At 48.4% G+C, this 14,945-nt stretch overlaps 5 protein-coding genes across 5 annotated transcripts; 2 read left to right on the plus strand and 3 right to left on the minus strand.

The window, feature by feature from the left end:
- Positions 1-603: 603 nt before the first annotated feature.
- YALI1_E06317g (uncharacterized protein) lies at positions 604-3,222 on the minus strand (the record flags this gene model as incomplete). The annotated part of the gene is made up of 1 exon (XM_503584.3): positions 604-3,222. The coding sequence occupies one exon, from the start codon at positions 3,220-3,222 to the stop codon at positions 604-606; it is 2,619 nt and encodes an 872-aa protein (XP_503584.1).
- Positions 3,223-4,448: 1,226 nt separating this feature from the next.
- Positions 4,449-5,269, minus strand: YALI1_E06331g (uncharacterized protein; the record flags this gene model as incomplete). Its single annotated transcript, XM_503585.3, has 2 exons — positions 4,449-4,651; positions 5,047-5,269. The coding sequence occupies 2 exons, from the start codon at positions 5,267-5,269 to the stop codon at positions 4,449-4,451; spliced, it is 426 nt and encodes a 141-aa protein (XP_503585.3).
- A 1,811-nt stretch (positions 5,270-7,080) lies between these two features.
- On the plus strand, positions 7,081-7,722 carry YALI1_E06355g (uncharacterized protein; the record flags this gene model as incomplete). Its single annotated transcript, XM_503586.3, has 1 exon — positions 7,081-7,722. The coding sequence occupies one exon, from the start codon at positions 7,081-7,083 to the stop codon at positions 7,720-7,722; it is 642 nt and encodes a 213-aa protein (XP_503586.1).
- A 390-nt stretch (positions 7,723-8,112) lies between these two features.
- Positions 8,113-10,917, plus strand: YALI1_E06365g (uncharacterized protein; the record flags this gene model as incomplete). The annotated part of the gene is made up of 1 exon (XM_503587.3): positions 8,113-10,917. The coding sequence occupies one exon, from the start codon at positions 8,113-8,115 to the stop codon at positions 10,915-10,917; it is 2,805 nt and encodes a 934-aa protein (XP_503587.2).
- A 645-nt stretch (positions 10,918-11,562) lies between these two features.
- Positions 11,563-12,216, minus strand: YALI1_E06406g (uncharacterized protein; the record flags this gene model as incomplete). Its single annotated transcript, XM_503588.3, has 1 exon — positions 11,563-12,216. The coding sequence occupies one exon, from the start codon at positions 12,214-12,216 to the stop codon at positions 11,563-11,565; it is 654 nt and encodes a 217-aa protein (XP_503588.3).
- Positions 12,217-14,945: the final 2,729 nt, after the last annotated feature.

Consider the following 14,945-nt stretch of genomic DNA (forward strand, 5'->3'; position numbering starts at 1 on the left):
ACGACGACATGGCGAAACAACGAGGTTGGAATATATAGTAAATGTTCCGATGACAGGTTATGAGCTGTCCAACACCAATAAAAATATTGTCTTTCTGAGCTATGAATCTATCAGCGCCTGGCTCACTCATTACGTCTAAAGACACACATTAAAACACCTTTATACTGTAGCTACGCTACTGTACATCCTGCTTATACCGTAGTCAAGGCACATAATTTACCTCTACATTAATTACCAGCTTATATGTTACAGTAACAGTACAGTACGTAGCAAAAATGGGAATATCCTGTAGGTACGGCAGTACGTACAAACACGTTGCACCGGTACGTACCCTGTTGCCAAAAAGATATATATACCTACTTGTTATAGCGACTATTCTTTCTCTGGTATGATGCCAAACATAGGTCATACTGTATCTACACCAGCTTGTTTGTCAGCAGGTACATGCTGGCACTCTCGTGCTTGTCGTGGTTCACATAGACAACTCCGAAAAACTACAATTCAGCTCCCACCCACCGTAACTTTTGTGGCTTTCGTATTCCGCTACAGGATCACAGTTTAATCGAATCTACAAATGCAATGAATGTATGTACAAAGTACTAATTACCACTGTCTCGAATAGGAAGGAGGTGGAGCAGCGGGGGGATAAACGTCTTGGCTGGGGTACTGCTGAGACTGGCGCGACTCGTATTTGAAAGGATACTGAGCGGGCGGAGGAGGAGGATACATGTTGGCTCCTCCAGCTCCTCCGATAGGTCCTCGGTTGCCACCCATGGGCGGAGGAGGAGGAGGAGCTCGTCGGGCGTAGTTGTTCTTGACGGGGTAAACAGGCATGGCCCGCTTTCGGTGTCGCCATCGTCGGAAACATCCAATGAGGATCAAGACAATGATACCTCCAACCACACCAACAATGATACCAACAAACGCACCTGTGTTTCTGCTGATCCAGCCACCCGCGTCGTCAAACCACGATCGAAAGTAGTCGTTGGTGTTACCCGAACACTGGCCTCGTAGGCACTTGCCGCCTCGACCACAGGGAGTTCCGTCAAGGAAATTGTACTGCGAACCGAAACACACATTGGGCAGGTTGGGGTCTCTGCAAGAAATGGAACATCGGCCTTGATCACACGCTTGGGTGACGTTGGCAGGAGTGTTGCCGACAAGGGTGGTTCTGTTTTGCATCAGAGTGAAACACTGAAGATCTCGAGACGTGCACAGACCAGCAATGCACTGAAGACCTCCAAATCCGGGTCGGGAGGGATCCTCGCATGATTTGCCATTCTCGGTAGTGAGATCAGGAGGGCAGGAAGAAGAGTTACCAGTGCAGAACTCGGCGGGATCACAGGGACCCTTGGAAGATCGACACTCCTGAGTGGAGGGAGCAAACTGGCACTGGTTACAACAGGCCTGGTTGGCGTCGTCACAAACAGCTCCAGTTCGGAATTTGCACGTCTTGGGATCGCAGCAGGTGTTGCCTCTGCATCCCTCTTCTCCACCACAGTCACAGTCCTCTCCCTCCTCGACAATACCATTACCGCACTCGTTCTCGGTCAGCAACTTGATACCACCAGTGTTGTCAATCAAACAACTAGTGTTAAGTGAGTTACGTCCAATACCGGCACAAATATTACCCTTGGTACATTCGGAGAAGGTAGTTTCTTGTTGGCCAGAAGCAGGATTCATGATCCACTGTCCGTTGGCGTTGCAGGCAGAGGTTGACATAGGACAGCAGTCATTCTTGTCGACTGTACCGTCAGAACAAGTCTGAGAAGTGCAATCGTGGACAGCCCCAAAGATATGACCAAGCTCGTGAGCCCAGACTTTCCATTCCAGAGAAGTCTTGGCCACCACGTTCGTGCCAGCCACCCAGGTGTTACCCTGCTGAGAAGCTCGAGCACCACAAAGCACACCAAGCCAAGACAGTCCGACAGTGGAGCCCTGAGCACAGTCGGTGAACAATGTCCAGGCAGCAATTCCGTCGCTGGATCGGTCACCTCTCCATTGAGAAAATGCAGAAAGACGGTCAGAAATGGCGTTGGGCTGAGTTGCAGTACACTCGTAGTTCCAAGGAGCTGAATCAACAGCAGTGGTGGGGCAGTCGGTGGAATTGGCCAGAACAAGAGCCTTGAGACCAAGAGAAATGTTGAACGACTGCTCGTAGAGCTGCGAGATGGTGTTCATGTTGGCGAGAATGTTGGCTCGCACAGACTCAGTTGAGTTGAAGTCCTTCATGTAGTTACAGTCGGCAGCTGCGCCAATTAGTGCAATCTGCTTGTGGTTGGGGCATCCAGAAGTGTCTCCGATGGTGGAAGAAAGAGCCAGGCCTGAAGAAGAACCTCCTCCTCCGATATCAGACTGTCGCTTGGACAAGATAGTCATCTCCTTGGTGACAAATGAGTAGTCGGTAGGCGACTCCAGGTCCTTGGTGTAGGCATCGGACTCTCTCCACACCAGCATGGAAGTGGGCTTGTCGACCAGCGCTCGCTTCATGAGCTTCATCTCGGCTTTTGACTGGTCGGGATCGGCGTTGGCCATGGCCCGGAATGACTCCTGATCGGAAATGTGGTAGACTGTGCCAGGGACGCCGAGCCCGGTAGGGTCGTCCACCATCCAAGCACCCTCTACCTGGGGCTCTTCATCAGGCACCTTCTTGACCATGATACGAGCCCAGCCAACCTTTCTGTAAGAGGCAGCCACGTCACCGGTCTGCTGATCGTACACATTGAGCTTTCTGTATGCGGTTCCCTTGTAGAGAAGAGAGGGAGTAGACGACAGCGCTTTGTCCAGCATGTCCACGTCAGAAGGAGTCAAGACCAGCTTGTACTCCTCGAATCCGGAAGGAGCCTCGATGGGGGACGAATCGTTTCGCATCAGATACTTGAACACGTCTGTGGGGTCTCTTGTCCAGCCCTCCAGCCCTCCATGGGCTGCAATATCTTCTCCAATATGGCCTATAGAGCGTTTCTTGAAGAAGCTCTCTGCATCTCTGCGGGCATTGGGGTCCGCGTGCACATACCACCGCTGCTGTAGTCGGTTGTAATGAGCGCCTCCCTCTGGAATGGGCACTTTGACGGACAGGGAGAAGGACGAGTGTGGTTGCAGCAGATCCGGGTCAATGTGGAAAATTGTGTCTGCAGGCTCGACATGCGATATTGGCTCCTGCCGTCGTAACGACATGGCCGACGCCACGGTGGCGATCGTGAAGATGTTTAATAGTTTCATCTGGGTTAGTAGTGCTCTCAAGTGGTAAAAACAGGCCAATCGGGGATGAAGCGAGAACACAAATAGGGGTCGTACATACGTGTATGCGATGAGAATGCGGTGAGTGAGCGTGTGAGTGTGTGTGTATGCAGAGAGCTCGTTAAATGCGTGTGTCGTTTGTGGCCGTGGTGGTTCTAGCTGGTGGAAGTGACTCTCTTCTAAAGTCGTCTATCTCTATGGTCTGGAGAAGCTGTTCTCTTTAAACTGCACCTTCCTTGGAATGTGTGCGGGTGTAGAGTTTGAGCTAAAGAAATGGTGTAGGTAGTGTGAAGAGAGGGTGGGTGAGCTGAAATATTAATGAAAAGCGCTGTGTATCGTCGTGTGTGTACCGAGTGGTTTCCCTTGCCATGTTCTGATGTTCTGAAACAGCCCCAACCGTGAGGCCAGATCTCCAACGTTGTGCGTGCGGCGCAGCAGCCCTGTACATACCTTAATATGGTGTCGCGAATCGAAGCGTGTACAGTGTGAAAAGAGTACTTGCACTATCTATATAAAGAAAGAGAGATCATGCACCGAAGCCGTTCGGCGGAGCATCTGCGGCCTAGAAGCCCGAGCCTTGTTGCGAGAGTATAATACCTCATCTTGGCAACCCGCAGTGTCTGCCAAAGGGTGGTAGTATTTGGCTCTTTTTTTCCGTGGTTTATTTTAGAAGCACACACTATTTCGCAGTGTTAAACCGAACCTTGTGTCAATCACCATGCATCAACCTTGTTAGTCACTGTAAAAATAGCATAATGAAAATAAAATTGAAGCAACTCAATAAATAGCAGCCTAAGGGACCATGATACATCTGCTGTGGCTATCTGCCTGCTGCAAAGTGGGGGGGGACAATATGTAAATATCCACTCGTTTCCAAGGTGATGATAGTAAGGCTAGAACTAACGACACCCCCCCTCGCGACGTCACTCTTTCTACAGTCTCCCTGGACCCTGACAAATTATGACTACTCTTGGTGTGGTAGCTCCGCCAAGCCTTTATACAGCAAAATGGAGATAAAACTTATGGTTAGGGTGTGTTACGAGGGTGTACAGCACACAGCCCAGGGCAGTGTTGCGGTTGGCCGTTAGTGGGTGGTTAGTTCAATCAAGACGCCCACATACAAGGTAGGGTGTCGAGAAGACCGATACGCTGTGCGTGAACTGTGCGTGAGACACATGTTATTTGCATCGTTGTCTTGATGTATTAATCTACTTGCATGAACCAGTTTCGCAGTCCGTGCAAGCTGGAGTGGAGGAAGAGGGGTTCGTATCTTCCTTCTTATCAGATTCTTTTTGCTTCTCCTGCTTTTCCTCCTTCTTTTCCACTTCTCCACCTTTATGTCCGTCGATATGTCCTAGATCCTGCTTCGGCGAAATCACATCTCTGACCAGTTTCTTGAGATCCTTTGAGTCTGGGTTAGTACTGCGCCATGCTGCTCATAACCCCGGTTTTCCGACAGTCGGCATCGCCCTATTGGCGCATTTGTCACCGTTACTAAATATCTCAGCAAAGTGCAGGCACCAGGGGCTGTGGGGGGGCTGTGTGTGGGGGTCTTCTATAGCTGTCCTTCGTATTATTGACCGCTCATGTGACCTTGCTGACTACTTGCCGAGTACTTGGCGGCGGTTAGCAGAACAGCAACCAGCGTTACGCCATCACCGAGCCCCCTGTTCACTGTTCAATGGCACTTAAGCTGACTGGGTTGGACTGTAGTAGCGTAATACCAAGAGCTGCTGCAACACACCACATGATACATATTGACAAGTGTCTCACGGGCCATCCGGTCACCGTATTGACACCACTCACCTGGGAATCCGCCGTTGGTTTTTCTGTCCCACAGAAGAATCGGCTTGGCTCCTTCTTCTGTTACAAGCTCGATCACAAAGGTGCCGCTGGAAGCAGGCAACAGAGCCACCTCTCCTAGTTGGTTTCCAAATGTAGACAAGAGCTCCTGGAGATACCAGGCCGCTCGAAGGTTCCATTTGCAGCCCGTGCAGAAATGAATAGCTACTCGAGGGTATGCATTCATGTTGTGTTGGTGTAGACAAGTGATCTGTCGATGGTCTGTCGATGGTGCTGTGCTAATCTGTACGACCGTTGGGATGACGTCAGATGAGGGAAAATCACATTATCAGTCCGGGGTATTTAACGTTAGGCTGGGAGAAAAATATACTGTACAGTAGAAGTGCAAGGTACAGTGAAAGTACGAGTACTGTACATACTGTAGCTGTGGATGTAGAGAAGACAAAAGCAAACAACCGGATTTTTTGTACCTACAGTTGGATACTGACATTGGAAGCATCTATATCTCTACTTTTAATTCAGCATATTGTAGTGTGTCATGTTTGAGCTGGTTTGGATGGAGCTGTACTTACGAGTGTGTTATGTACGCTGGAGGGTCTGGAGAGTCTGGGTTCGAAGTGCGGAGTTCCACCGGGGTTCGAAGTTGAATTTCTGCCGTTATTCCGAAAAGTCGTCTTTTTATTATATTAATAATCCCATTGTGCGTGAGAGTGCACCATGTGCCCAGGAGAAGCACTTGAATGACTTGCTGAGAACATTAGTTACACTTTTCTTATTGATTACTTGGACAAATCTGCAGCCTCATCTCCCGCAGAATTGGGAGAGAACTATTGCCAGTATTCTCAGAACATGCTCTCATAATCCGGCGTTTGCGACCATTCAATAAGTTGGAAACGGGCATCTCACCCTCCCGAACTTCTGTGAAACACCCCAGCCTACATTATTCTGTTTTTACCTCGGCTAAAATTGCTCCTATAACCGAACTGGTCCACAACCACAGGCTGTGATGTGGTCAGTTGTACATACCGTAATGTACATATTGAGAGCTTTCGATCTTATCGGCCAGCCGAAACCGCCCAGCAAAGCGATAATACCGCCACCTGGTCAGTATGTTCACATTCCATCAAATGGCATTTATAGCAAACATCGTCGAGTATTTGAGGCGTTTCGATAAGGCCAAGATGTTGCTCCGATATTGAAACAGAGTTTCGAGGCGGCTCCGAAAGAGCCGAGTCATGTGACTTGTGGTGTGTTTCAAGACGAATATACTGGTTAAAATGTTCACAATTATGCTTCCGCATCCATCCTCGTCTTGCTGTGCGTTTTCTGACCTACAGCATCCCAATATCTTCTCTTTTTCGGGAGTCTAGGCCTCGTTTACGAACCGATGACAAACACCGCATAGGACCACATCCCACATAGGTTACGTATCCGGTGAAACTGGTCTGATGAATTATATTAATTAAAAGGAATGACTTTATGGGAGGGTTTGGTGGCTGTAAGCCCGATGAATCGACTAAAAATCGAGTTGGAATCACTCCTGAATGCTCCAAATACAGTTGTTATGGCCCCCTCTGTTCTTCAAGTAAATAGACGCACCGCCACACATTTGCCACATTTATTTTCTCTTACAAATTACACTTGCCACAATTTTTGCTTCGCTCTTTCTACCCCAGATTTAAGTTGCTGGTGGGTCAACCGTAAGACTTATCAACAGTACCTACCAGATGAACGTGGTCATAGACAAGGGTAGAGACGGGGAAATGACATTCTCACAAGTGGTACAAGCCGCGGCAAACGTACTTTTATACACCCGTGGGACTCATCTAAGACTTAGCTCCTTATCTCAACCCCTCTTCTTTGGATGGCTCCCAAACTCAATTAACTGCAAGAGCCAACGTTCCACCCGCAGTTATCGTGTGACCCCATAGTCGTTGCCTTCTTCCTCCGCAATTCTTCTTTCCCCAACTCTTTCTCCTACACATTTTTGACCACCCGTTACCGCACGAACCACCACACACCCCCAAAAACACAGAGATGAAACCCGAATTCTGGCAAGATCGATGGAACAAGGATCAGATTGGCTGGCACCAGAAGTCGGCCAACCCCCACCTCGTTAAGTACTGGCCCACCCTCAATATCTCGCAGGGATCGACTGTGATTGTGCCTCTCTGCGGCAAGTCTCTAGACATGCGATGGCTGGAGGGGCTCGGATACAACGTGCTGGGTGTGGAGCTGTCCGAAAAGGCCTGCAAGCAGTACTTTGACCAGATGGAGCTGGAACCCAAGGTGTCCAAGAACGCCAGTGGAAAGTTCACAATCTACGAGGCCGGAAACACCCAGATCTGGTGCGGTGACCTCTTTGATCTCGACGCAGACGATGTCAAGTACGTGTCTGCGCTCTACGACAGAGCCTCGGTGATTGCCCTGCCACCGGACATGCGAGAGCGATACGCCGCCCATCTGGGGGCTCTTATTCCCGACCCCCAGGGCCTGATCATCACCCTGGATTACGACCAATCGAAGATGAATGGTCCTCCCCATGCTGTTTCTGACGCCGAGGTCCAGCGCCTGTTTGGCACCAACTGGAAGCTCACTTTGCTGGAGGAGGTTGACAAGAAGGATATGTTCAAGGAGGAGGGCATCGAGCCCGTTGAGCGAGTCTACAAGCTCAATTGATTTTGTAGAGATGTTAATGACTGATTATGAGTGCTTCAATAGGCTTTGTTGCATAATACATGCAGTGATGTAGACTGGCAGTCTTTGGTTGCTGGAGATTGTATCGTAAGTACTACTGCGAAGTTGCCAACCCCGGATACATGTTGGTATCCTACACATGTCTGCTGCAGTTTCAGATGTGCAGCATGACTGTGAGCGTAAAAGATGGAAATAGACCGGTGATAATGAGATTCTGGGACTACTTGTGGAATCCCCTGATTTTGGAGATTTCAATGCAATTTTCAAATTTCCCAGAACCCCGTTAATACGGCATTTAATCACCCCTTAGTTATACAAGTAGGTTCGTCAAATGTGCATATGCATACGTGCTATAATTAGAACTTGTCAAGGATGAGTAGAATCGCGTGTTTCGAGGTTCTTTACGTGTTATTTAGGGGATTGTATCGTATCGAGCTCCCTGTCGATGTTCTAGATAGGCTATCGCGTCTTTCACCATCTCAAACGCCATCTCAAACATTACCATATTTGCCATGTTTCAGGTGGAAATTAACTCCCAACTGCAGCTCACGACTATACGAAAATAACACGCTCAACACCATCACCACCACCACTACACATACAACACATCCCCAAGCACTCACTATGCCCAGCTTTGCAGACTCGTTCTGGTCGTCGGACTACGCGGCCGGTCTGGGGGTGGTGTTTGACCAGCTCGACAAGGGCTGTAACGAAAACGACGAGGTTCTGGCGCTTGTCAATGCTCGAATGGAGGCTGAAGAGGCCTATGGAAACCGTCTCAAGGAGATCCCGACGCAGTTTGGCGAGACCAAGAAGACTGGCGGGTTTTTTGCGTCCAAAAACGGAGCTCTGGACGAAGGAGCGTCTCTCAAAAAGGCCTATGAGGGGGTGCTTCACGAGATGGGAGAAGAGGGAAAGGCCCATCTGACTATCGCCTCTAACATGCGAGATATGGTGCATTTGCCCTTCTCCAAATGGGCGGACGAACATCGGCAACGTGTCCAGTACTCGTATAAGGTGCTGCGATCCAAGGTCAAGAGTTACGACAAGGAGTACGTGGAGGTACAGAGAGCCCAGAAACGGTACTTCAACAAGTGCCGGCTTTACGAGGAGCTCAAGGAAAGCAGTGGCGAGACGGTTACCCCGGCTACAAGCGCCTCTCCAGCTTCGATCGACCGTCAGCGATCAGCTTCCACTGCCTCTGACGCTACTACCATTGTCAGCAAGCCCAGTATCAACCACCATTCGAGAGCAGAGTCGATAACTGTTTCCGATCCCTCACGTGAGCTGTCGGATATTGGAGGACAGGTCTTTTCTTCTGCTGAGCTTGGGAATCTCATGAAGAAAGCCCTTCAGGATATCAAACGTGCCGATCTCAAGGTCGCGATCCTGGGAACATACGAAAACGTGTCTTCTGGCGATCAGATTGTGTCATGGATTCAACAGAACGTCCCCATTCCTTCGGATTCGTCAGCTGTGGCTTTTGCTGAGCGATTTGGACAGGATCTCGTGACCCAGGGCTATTTGCGGCTGGTGGGCCAGGTTGGATCCAAATTCGCAAACTCGTCTGCCTTCAGCTACCAATGGCGAAAGAAGGCTTTCATCGTGGCTGGACTTCAGGACGATGACGACTCTCTGGAGGCTACAGTCGACAAAGTACGTCCTTTTGTAGGCGAGTATCTTGGAGAGACGCTCTCTTCATACGTTTCTTCTCGAGGCGCTCCCACAGATGAGTCTCCTATTCAGCGCGCCCTTCGAGAGGTGTCTGAGCTGGATTCTCGATACAAAATCCAGGTTGCTAAGCTTGACGATGTGCGATGTACCCTGGAGGAGTCCGTCATTGACCACCTTAAGTTCATGGAGCGATGCGAGAGTGATCGACTCAAGGCTGTCAAGGCTGTGTTCCTTGATTTCCTTGCAGCTGCTTCTAACTCGCTTCCCGCTCTTCAGTCGTCTGTGGAACGACTGCTGCTCTTCCAGGAGGCTATTCATCCTGCCGCCGATCTGCGGTTCCTTGTCGAGTCGTTCCGAACAGGTCCTTTCACTCCCAAGGTGACAGTCTACGACAACTACTACAACTCGTCCGATTCGCAGACGACTTTCGGCCTGGACTTGGAACTGCGTTGTAGGGGAGACAGAAGGAAGGTGCCGTCCATTGTATCTACCGTTCTCAATCATATGGACGACCAGTACCCTCTTTTGGACAATGACGAAGTGCGTCTTAATGTGTGGACTGTTTCTGTCAGTCTGAAGACAACTCATGCCCTGAGAAAGGAATTGAATACAGGAAAACCAGTGGACAAGGCGATTCTCAAAAAGTACGAGCTCCCCGTTGCTGCATCCATTCTCAAGCTGTATCTTTTGGAGCTTCCCGATTCATTGGTTCCTCATCAGTACTACGATGTCGTCAAACGTCTGTATTCTGCAGGCCCTGGAGGACAGCCTCCCAGCCCCGAAGAACGAATCCAGTCGTTGCAGAACACCTTTGCACAGCTGTTGGTATCGAACATTGCCACTCTGGACGCTATTACCACCCACCTGGCCCGTTTGATCCGCCTTACTAACGCTGGAGACGAGTACATTCTCCAGCTGTCTCAGGAACTGTCGCATTGCTTCCTGCGACCTCGGGTGGAATCTCCTGTTACGTTTGGAGACAGACACGCCTACAGACTAGTCAATGACCTACTGGTGTACCGGGACCAGATTTTTCCCGAGCTGAAGCGCAAAAACTCAGCTTTTCGATCTTCCAACTCCATCAGCAAGAAGTCCACAAAGTCCGAGTCACGTGATTCGTCACGTGGAGGGGCAGTCCCGACCTTTTCCGACTCACCTGTTCGAAGACAGTCGCTTAAGAACAGACTGGAGGCTATCACCAAGAGTGAGCAGGACGCCAAGGAGTCGGCGGCTAATGCCGAGTCCAGTTCTGGTACTGAGTCTCCAGGTAAAGATATTCCCCCTCCTTTGCCTGACAAGCGTCCTCTGAAGGGTAAGGATAATGAAGGAGGTGCTCCCCCTGTGCCTGAGAAGGACGTCAAGGACGGAAAGGGTCCCAAGGGCAAGGTTGGCAAGATGTACGACCAGGAAAATAACACGGGTAGTTTCTCGTCCGTGTCTTCGTCGGCCATGTTCAATGTCCAGCTGGAGGACGGTAAGGAGTCCATTGTTATTGATGATTAGATAACAGTAGATAGGTATTTTATTTTATAAGAGTTATGGGAGCTCAAGTGCGTGGCACGTGAGAACGAGCAGTAATGACAGCATGTAGAAGTAGGTAGCAATCTGAAGTGTTCAGTATGTATCGTAGCCAATTCCATGCAGTTCATTGTTGGAGTACAAGTACAAGTACAGTACTTGTACTTGCACTGTGCAAGCTGGGGTGATGCTCGAACGTGGGTTACAGGTACTTGTACTTGTACTTGTAATGATCATTTTTATCAACATCTTTCTTCTCGAAAATCTTCGGGTTTTGTTGTCGCTTCTCCCCGTTGCAGTTATGCAAATTGATTTGGTCCTACATATGGTAAGGGACAAAGAGTGGAGAGTTGGAGAGTGTTCATCGTGACATAAAAATGAACAACAAGTGATTTTTTCACTAAAAATACCAATATAAGACGATCAACACTCATCTGAAATCAATTGGGCCTCCTCCAAATACAAGAACTAGTCTTCGAGCTCAATGAGGTTCAAATGTGGCTGTTCTCACACTTGAACATCATCAGGCAAAAGAACGATTAAACAACACCAATACAGGTGGTATCCACACTCTACCAATAATTATCACCTCCAATTTTACAAAACATCATTAGCAATATATCCTCGACCTTACATGAACTCGGTAAGATACTCCACGAAGAGATCCTCTCCGTCTCGGAAAAATCGGCCGTTTCCGACCATGGTCTGTCCAACGACCCAGCTCTCCTTATCGTCCTTGGCCTCCTCGTCAAGCTCAATGGTGCCGAAAGACTTGACGTTACCGGGGGGACCATGCTCAGTCTTCTTGCCCGTAAGAACCTCAACTAGCTCGGGAGAAAAGTTCAGGTGACCGGAGTACTTCATCAGGAACTTCTTGTCGGAGTCCTTGAGGTGGCCGACCAGAACGGCGTCCAAAATGGCGGTCTGACCGGACTTTGTGGTTCGAATCACGTCGTGACCAGAGGTGATGACGGCCTCAAAGGGGTACTTGGGGTCCTGGGAAGAGATGGTTCCGGTGATGTTCTGGACGTAGAGCACGTCGGTGAGACAAGGGAATTGGTCGGAGATCTTGGCGACGACTTTGAGCACGGGCATTGTGATTTGTGTGATTTGTAGAGGCGAGGCGTTGTATGTCGGTCGAGGCTGGTTGTATAAGTAATAGCATGGATTGGGGTTAGGGGTCAGATAGCGTAGGATTAGGTTCAGGATAAGGTTGTAAGGATGTCTCGTGGTGATGGAGGCATACTCACGATACTCGTCGCTAGCTACCGTGATTGTGTTCATATGACTGCCTAATTACATTAAATACCACTCAATTCTGCAACAATTATACCTATCGATAAAATGCCTACGCTCCTTGTCTCGTACTCTGTGCTTCCCATCAATGTGACCCCCACAAAGCCGCATAAGCGTTGAAAGGGAGAAAAGCGTTTAGTTCAAAGTAATATGGAAGTTGACCGAAGGAGGTGCCAGTGTCATTCGGGTAACCAGCGGTCACAGTACAATTACTGTACCGGTACAGTACAGTACTCTATCTTTAACGCTTCAAGCACATCTTGACAGTGATCGTCATATACAGTAACTGTGGGTGGTTTTAAATTTCACAGCATGGGAGTGCACACAAGTCAATAGATGCCAATAACTCATCTAGGGGCTGAATTACCCGTTTTGTAGGAAAGATATTGAAAAATAATTCGTTTATGAAGATATGATACAAAACTGTGTATCACAATTCCTCCTCTGACATCCCGTTTGCTCCCCACCAAAAGACCCTCACAACGCCTCGAACAAGCTCTCAGACTTCGCATTTTATGTACAAGCAGTATTGGTAATCTGACGGACTTAAGGATCGTTTAAATGATTGATAAAAGCGACCTGATTTGGATGGCTTCTTGAAAAGCGCGTCCAAGTGCTACTTGACTATAACCGTCGAAAAATCAATCCAAAATTACTGTACGTCTGTAACAAAAGTCACATCAGAATCAAATCACGCCAGTTGGTGGAGGTCGGAATTGAAACATCAGCTGGTACAGTTTGTAGAAGTATGCACGGTACAAGAACTGCTGATATTTCCAAGATACCTGAGCAAGAACATCAGCTATAAAATAGATATCAAATCAACAATGCAACATGGCTGGTCTCACCAGCACTATACTCGATCATGTGTGATCTACATTACACCGCCAACACACTTTTATCTCCTAAAATTCACTCTCTGACCCCCACATTTCTAATGCATCCATTTATAAGCCCTGCATGGTATCACACCACGTCGTACATTGAGATGATTGGATAGAGATATACTGGATCGATGGGTGGTATTTTCGTGTACAATGGTTTGCTTGAGTCATCATCCTCATTCTGAGAGTCCAAATGCGGGTTCTACGTCTCCGATCACAACTCACATCAACCTATCAACCGCCGTTACATTTTAATCTTAAACAATTTGATGGAGTTGTGAGTGACAGAACGAGGCAGGATTAGTGCAGATTTTAGTCACGTGGTAGGAAATCTGAAGAGTGCATTTGGTTTGAAATGAGCAGCAGATCAATCTTGTGCTTTCCAAATTGCAATCAGGCTACAATGCGGTCCGTTCATGGACCACTCAATCTGTAGTCATCCCATCAGGACAAAACCAAATGAAGTCAGTTTTTAATCACGGGGATATCCCCATAAAGCAGCATATTAATCACTACAACCACGGTCATACAGGACAGGTCCTAACCGCTCCGGCTATCAATCTGAAATCAGTCTGCCCTAAACCTGAAACACCTTCCCCAGCCGAACTTTGTTAATGTGGCAAAAAAATCCGCCGGATATCCGCTTCGACCCGGGAAGCCGGGCTGCTGCATTCCATGCAACGTTGTTTGGGGGCTATGGGGCTAGGGCAGAGCTGAATGGGGCCCGTGCGAGGTTAGGGTGGTGGACACAGCAGGAAGATACAGGTTATGAGTTGTCGTTTAGTTCCTCAACAAAGCCGGTTTGTACTTATATCGCACTCCTTCAAAGGCTTCTTTGGACGACTCGGTTATCGACCAAACCTTTTTCCACCAATGTGACATTGATAGTCATGTGAGATAAACAGCGTGTTGTGGGGTTGAGTATAGGATGCACTGTTTTTTTGATAGTCACGGGGGAGAGGTCTGGGTACGATAATTGTTTCGATGTCATTTGTGTACAGAAATTTCATAATTATCGTCTATCTCGGGTATAAATCCAACACGTGCGTTTTACATGATTGTACAGTTGCAACGCTGATCTTCAAGAACGTTTTCATTTGAGTGGATTTGAAGGGTTTAAAATCTCAGGTTATAGACTCGTGTATTGTCTTGTTGTAAATCAGCAACCCCTCATTAGCCACATTCTAGTTTTATTAGCCACACAGGTGATGTGCTTTGTGGGCACGCAGTTTGACCAGTATGTATTGGGATGTACTCGTACATACAGTATGATACAGAAAGGAGTTTGTTTGAGTCCGGCTTCTGCCCGGAGAAGTACTCAAATAACGCACTCTCTTCTCACTTACAATGCGCCGTATTACAGCTCGGTTGTTGTCTCTTTCTTTGCCTTTTTTTGCGAGGGCTGTTTTTACCGCTTGCCTCAGAGCCGTACCGCTATCACTAAACGTTAGGGGACATCTCGAGAGTTTATTTTCGAGGGTCATCCTCTAACGGCAGGTAGTGGATGAGCCGTGGGGTATATAAGAAGAGAGTGTTTGTGGGTGAGCGAGGGAAGCACAAAGATTCACTTGCACACACACACCAACAGCGTGCAAAATCATTACGCCAACACACATTGTGAGTATATGAGATATCGGTGATTAGTAAGACATCCCGACAGCGCAAGGTTTCGATGAGATGCAGTTTTCATTTCTGTCAGGTAACGGTTACCGGCCTTGAACGTGAGTGAAGTCGAAGTTGCCAGAGAGCAATGAAGTGGTGCTCCGCTGTACCTAAGCAACTGTTATTTCACAAGTCTGAACGCACCTACACACAAAAAACAGCATGTCCAGG

This window comes from Yarrowia lipolytica, chromosome 1E (assembly GCF_001761485.1).
Source record: "Yarrowia lipolytica chromosome 1E, complete sequence".
Classification (NCBI taxonomy): domain Eukaryota; kingdom Fungi; phylum Ascomycota; class Dipodascomycetes; order Dipodascales; genus Yarrowia; species Yarrowia lipolytica.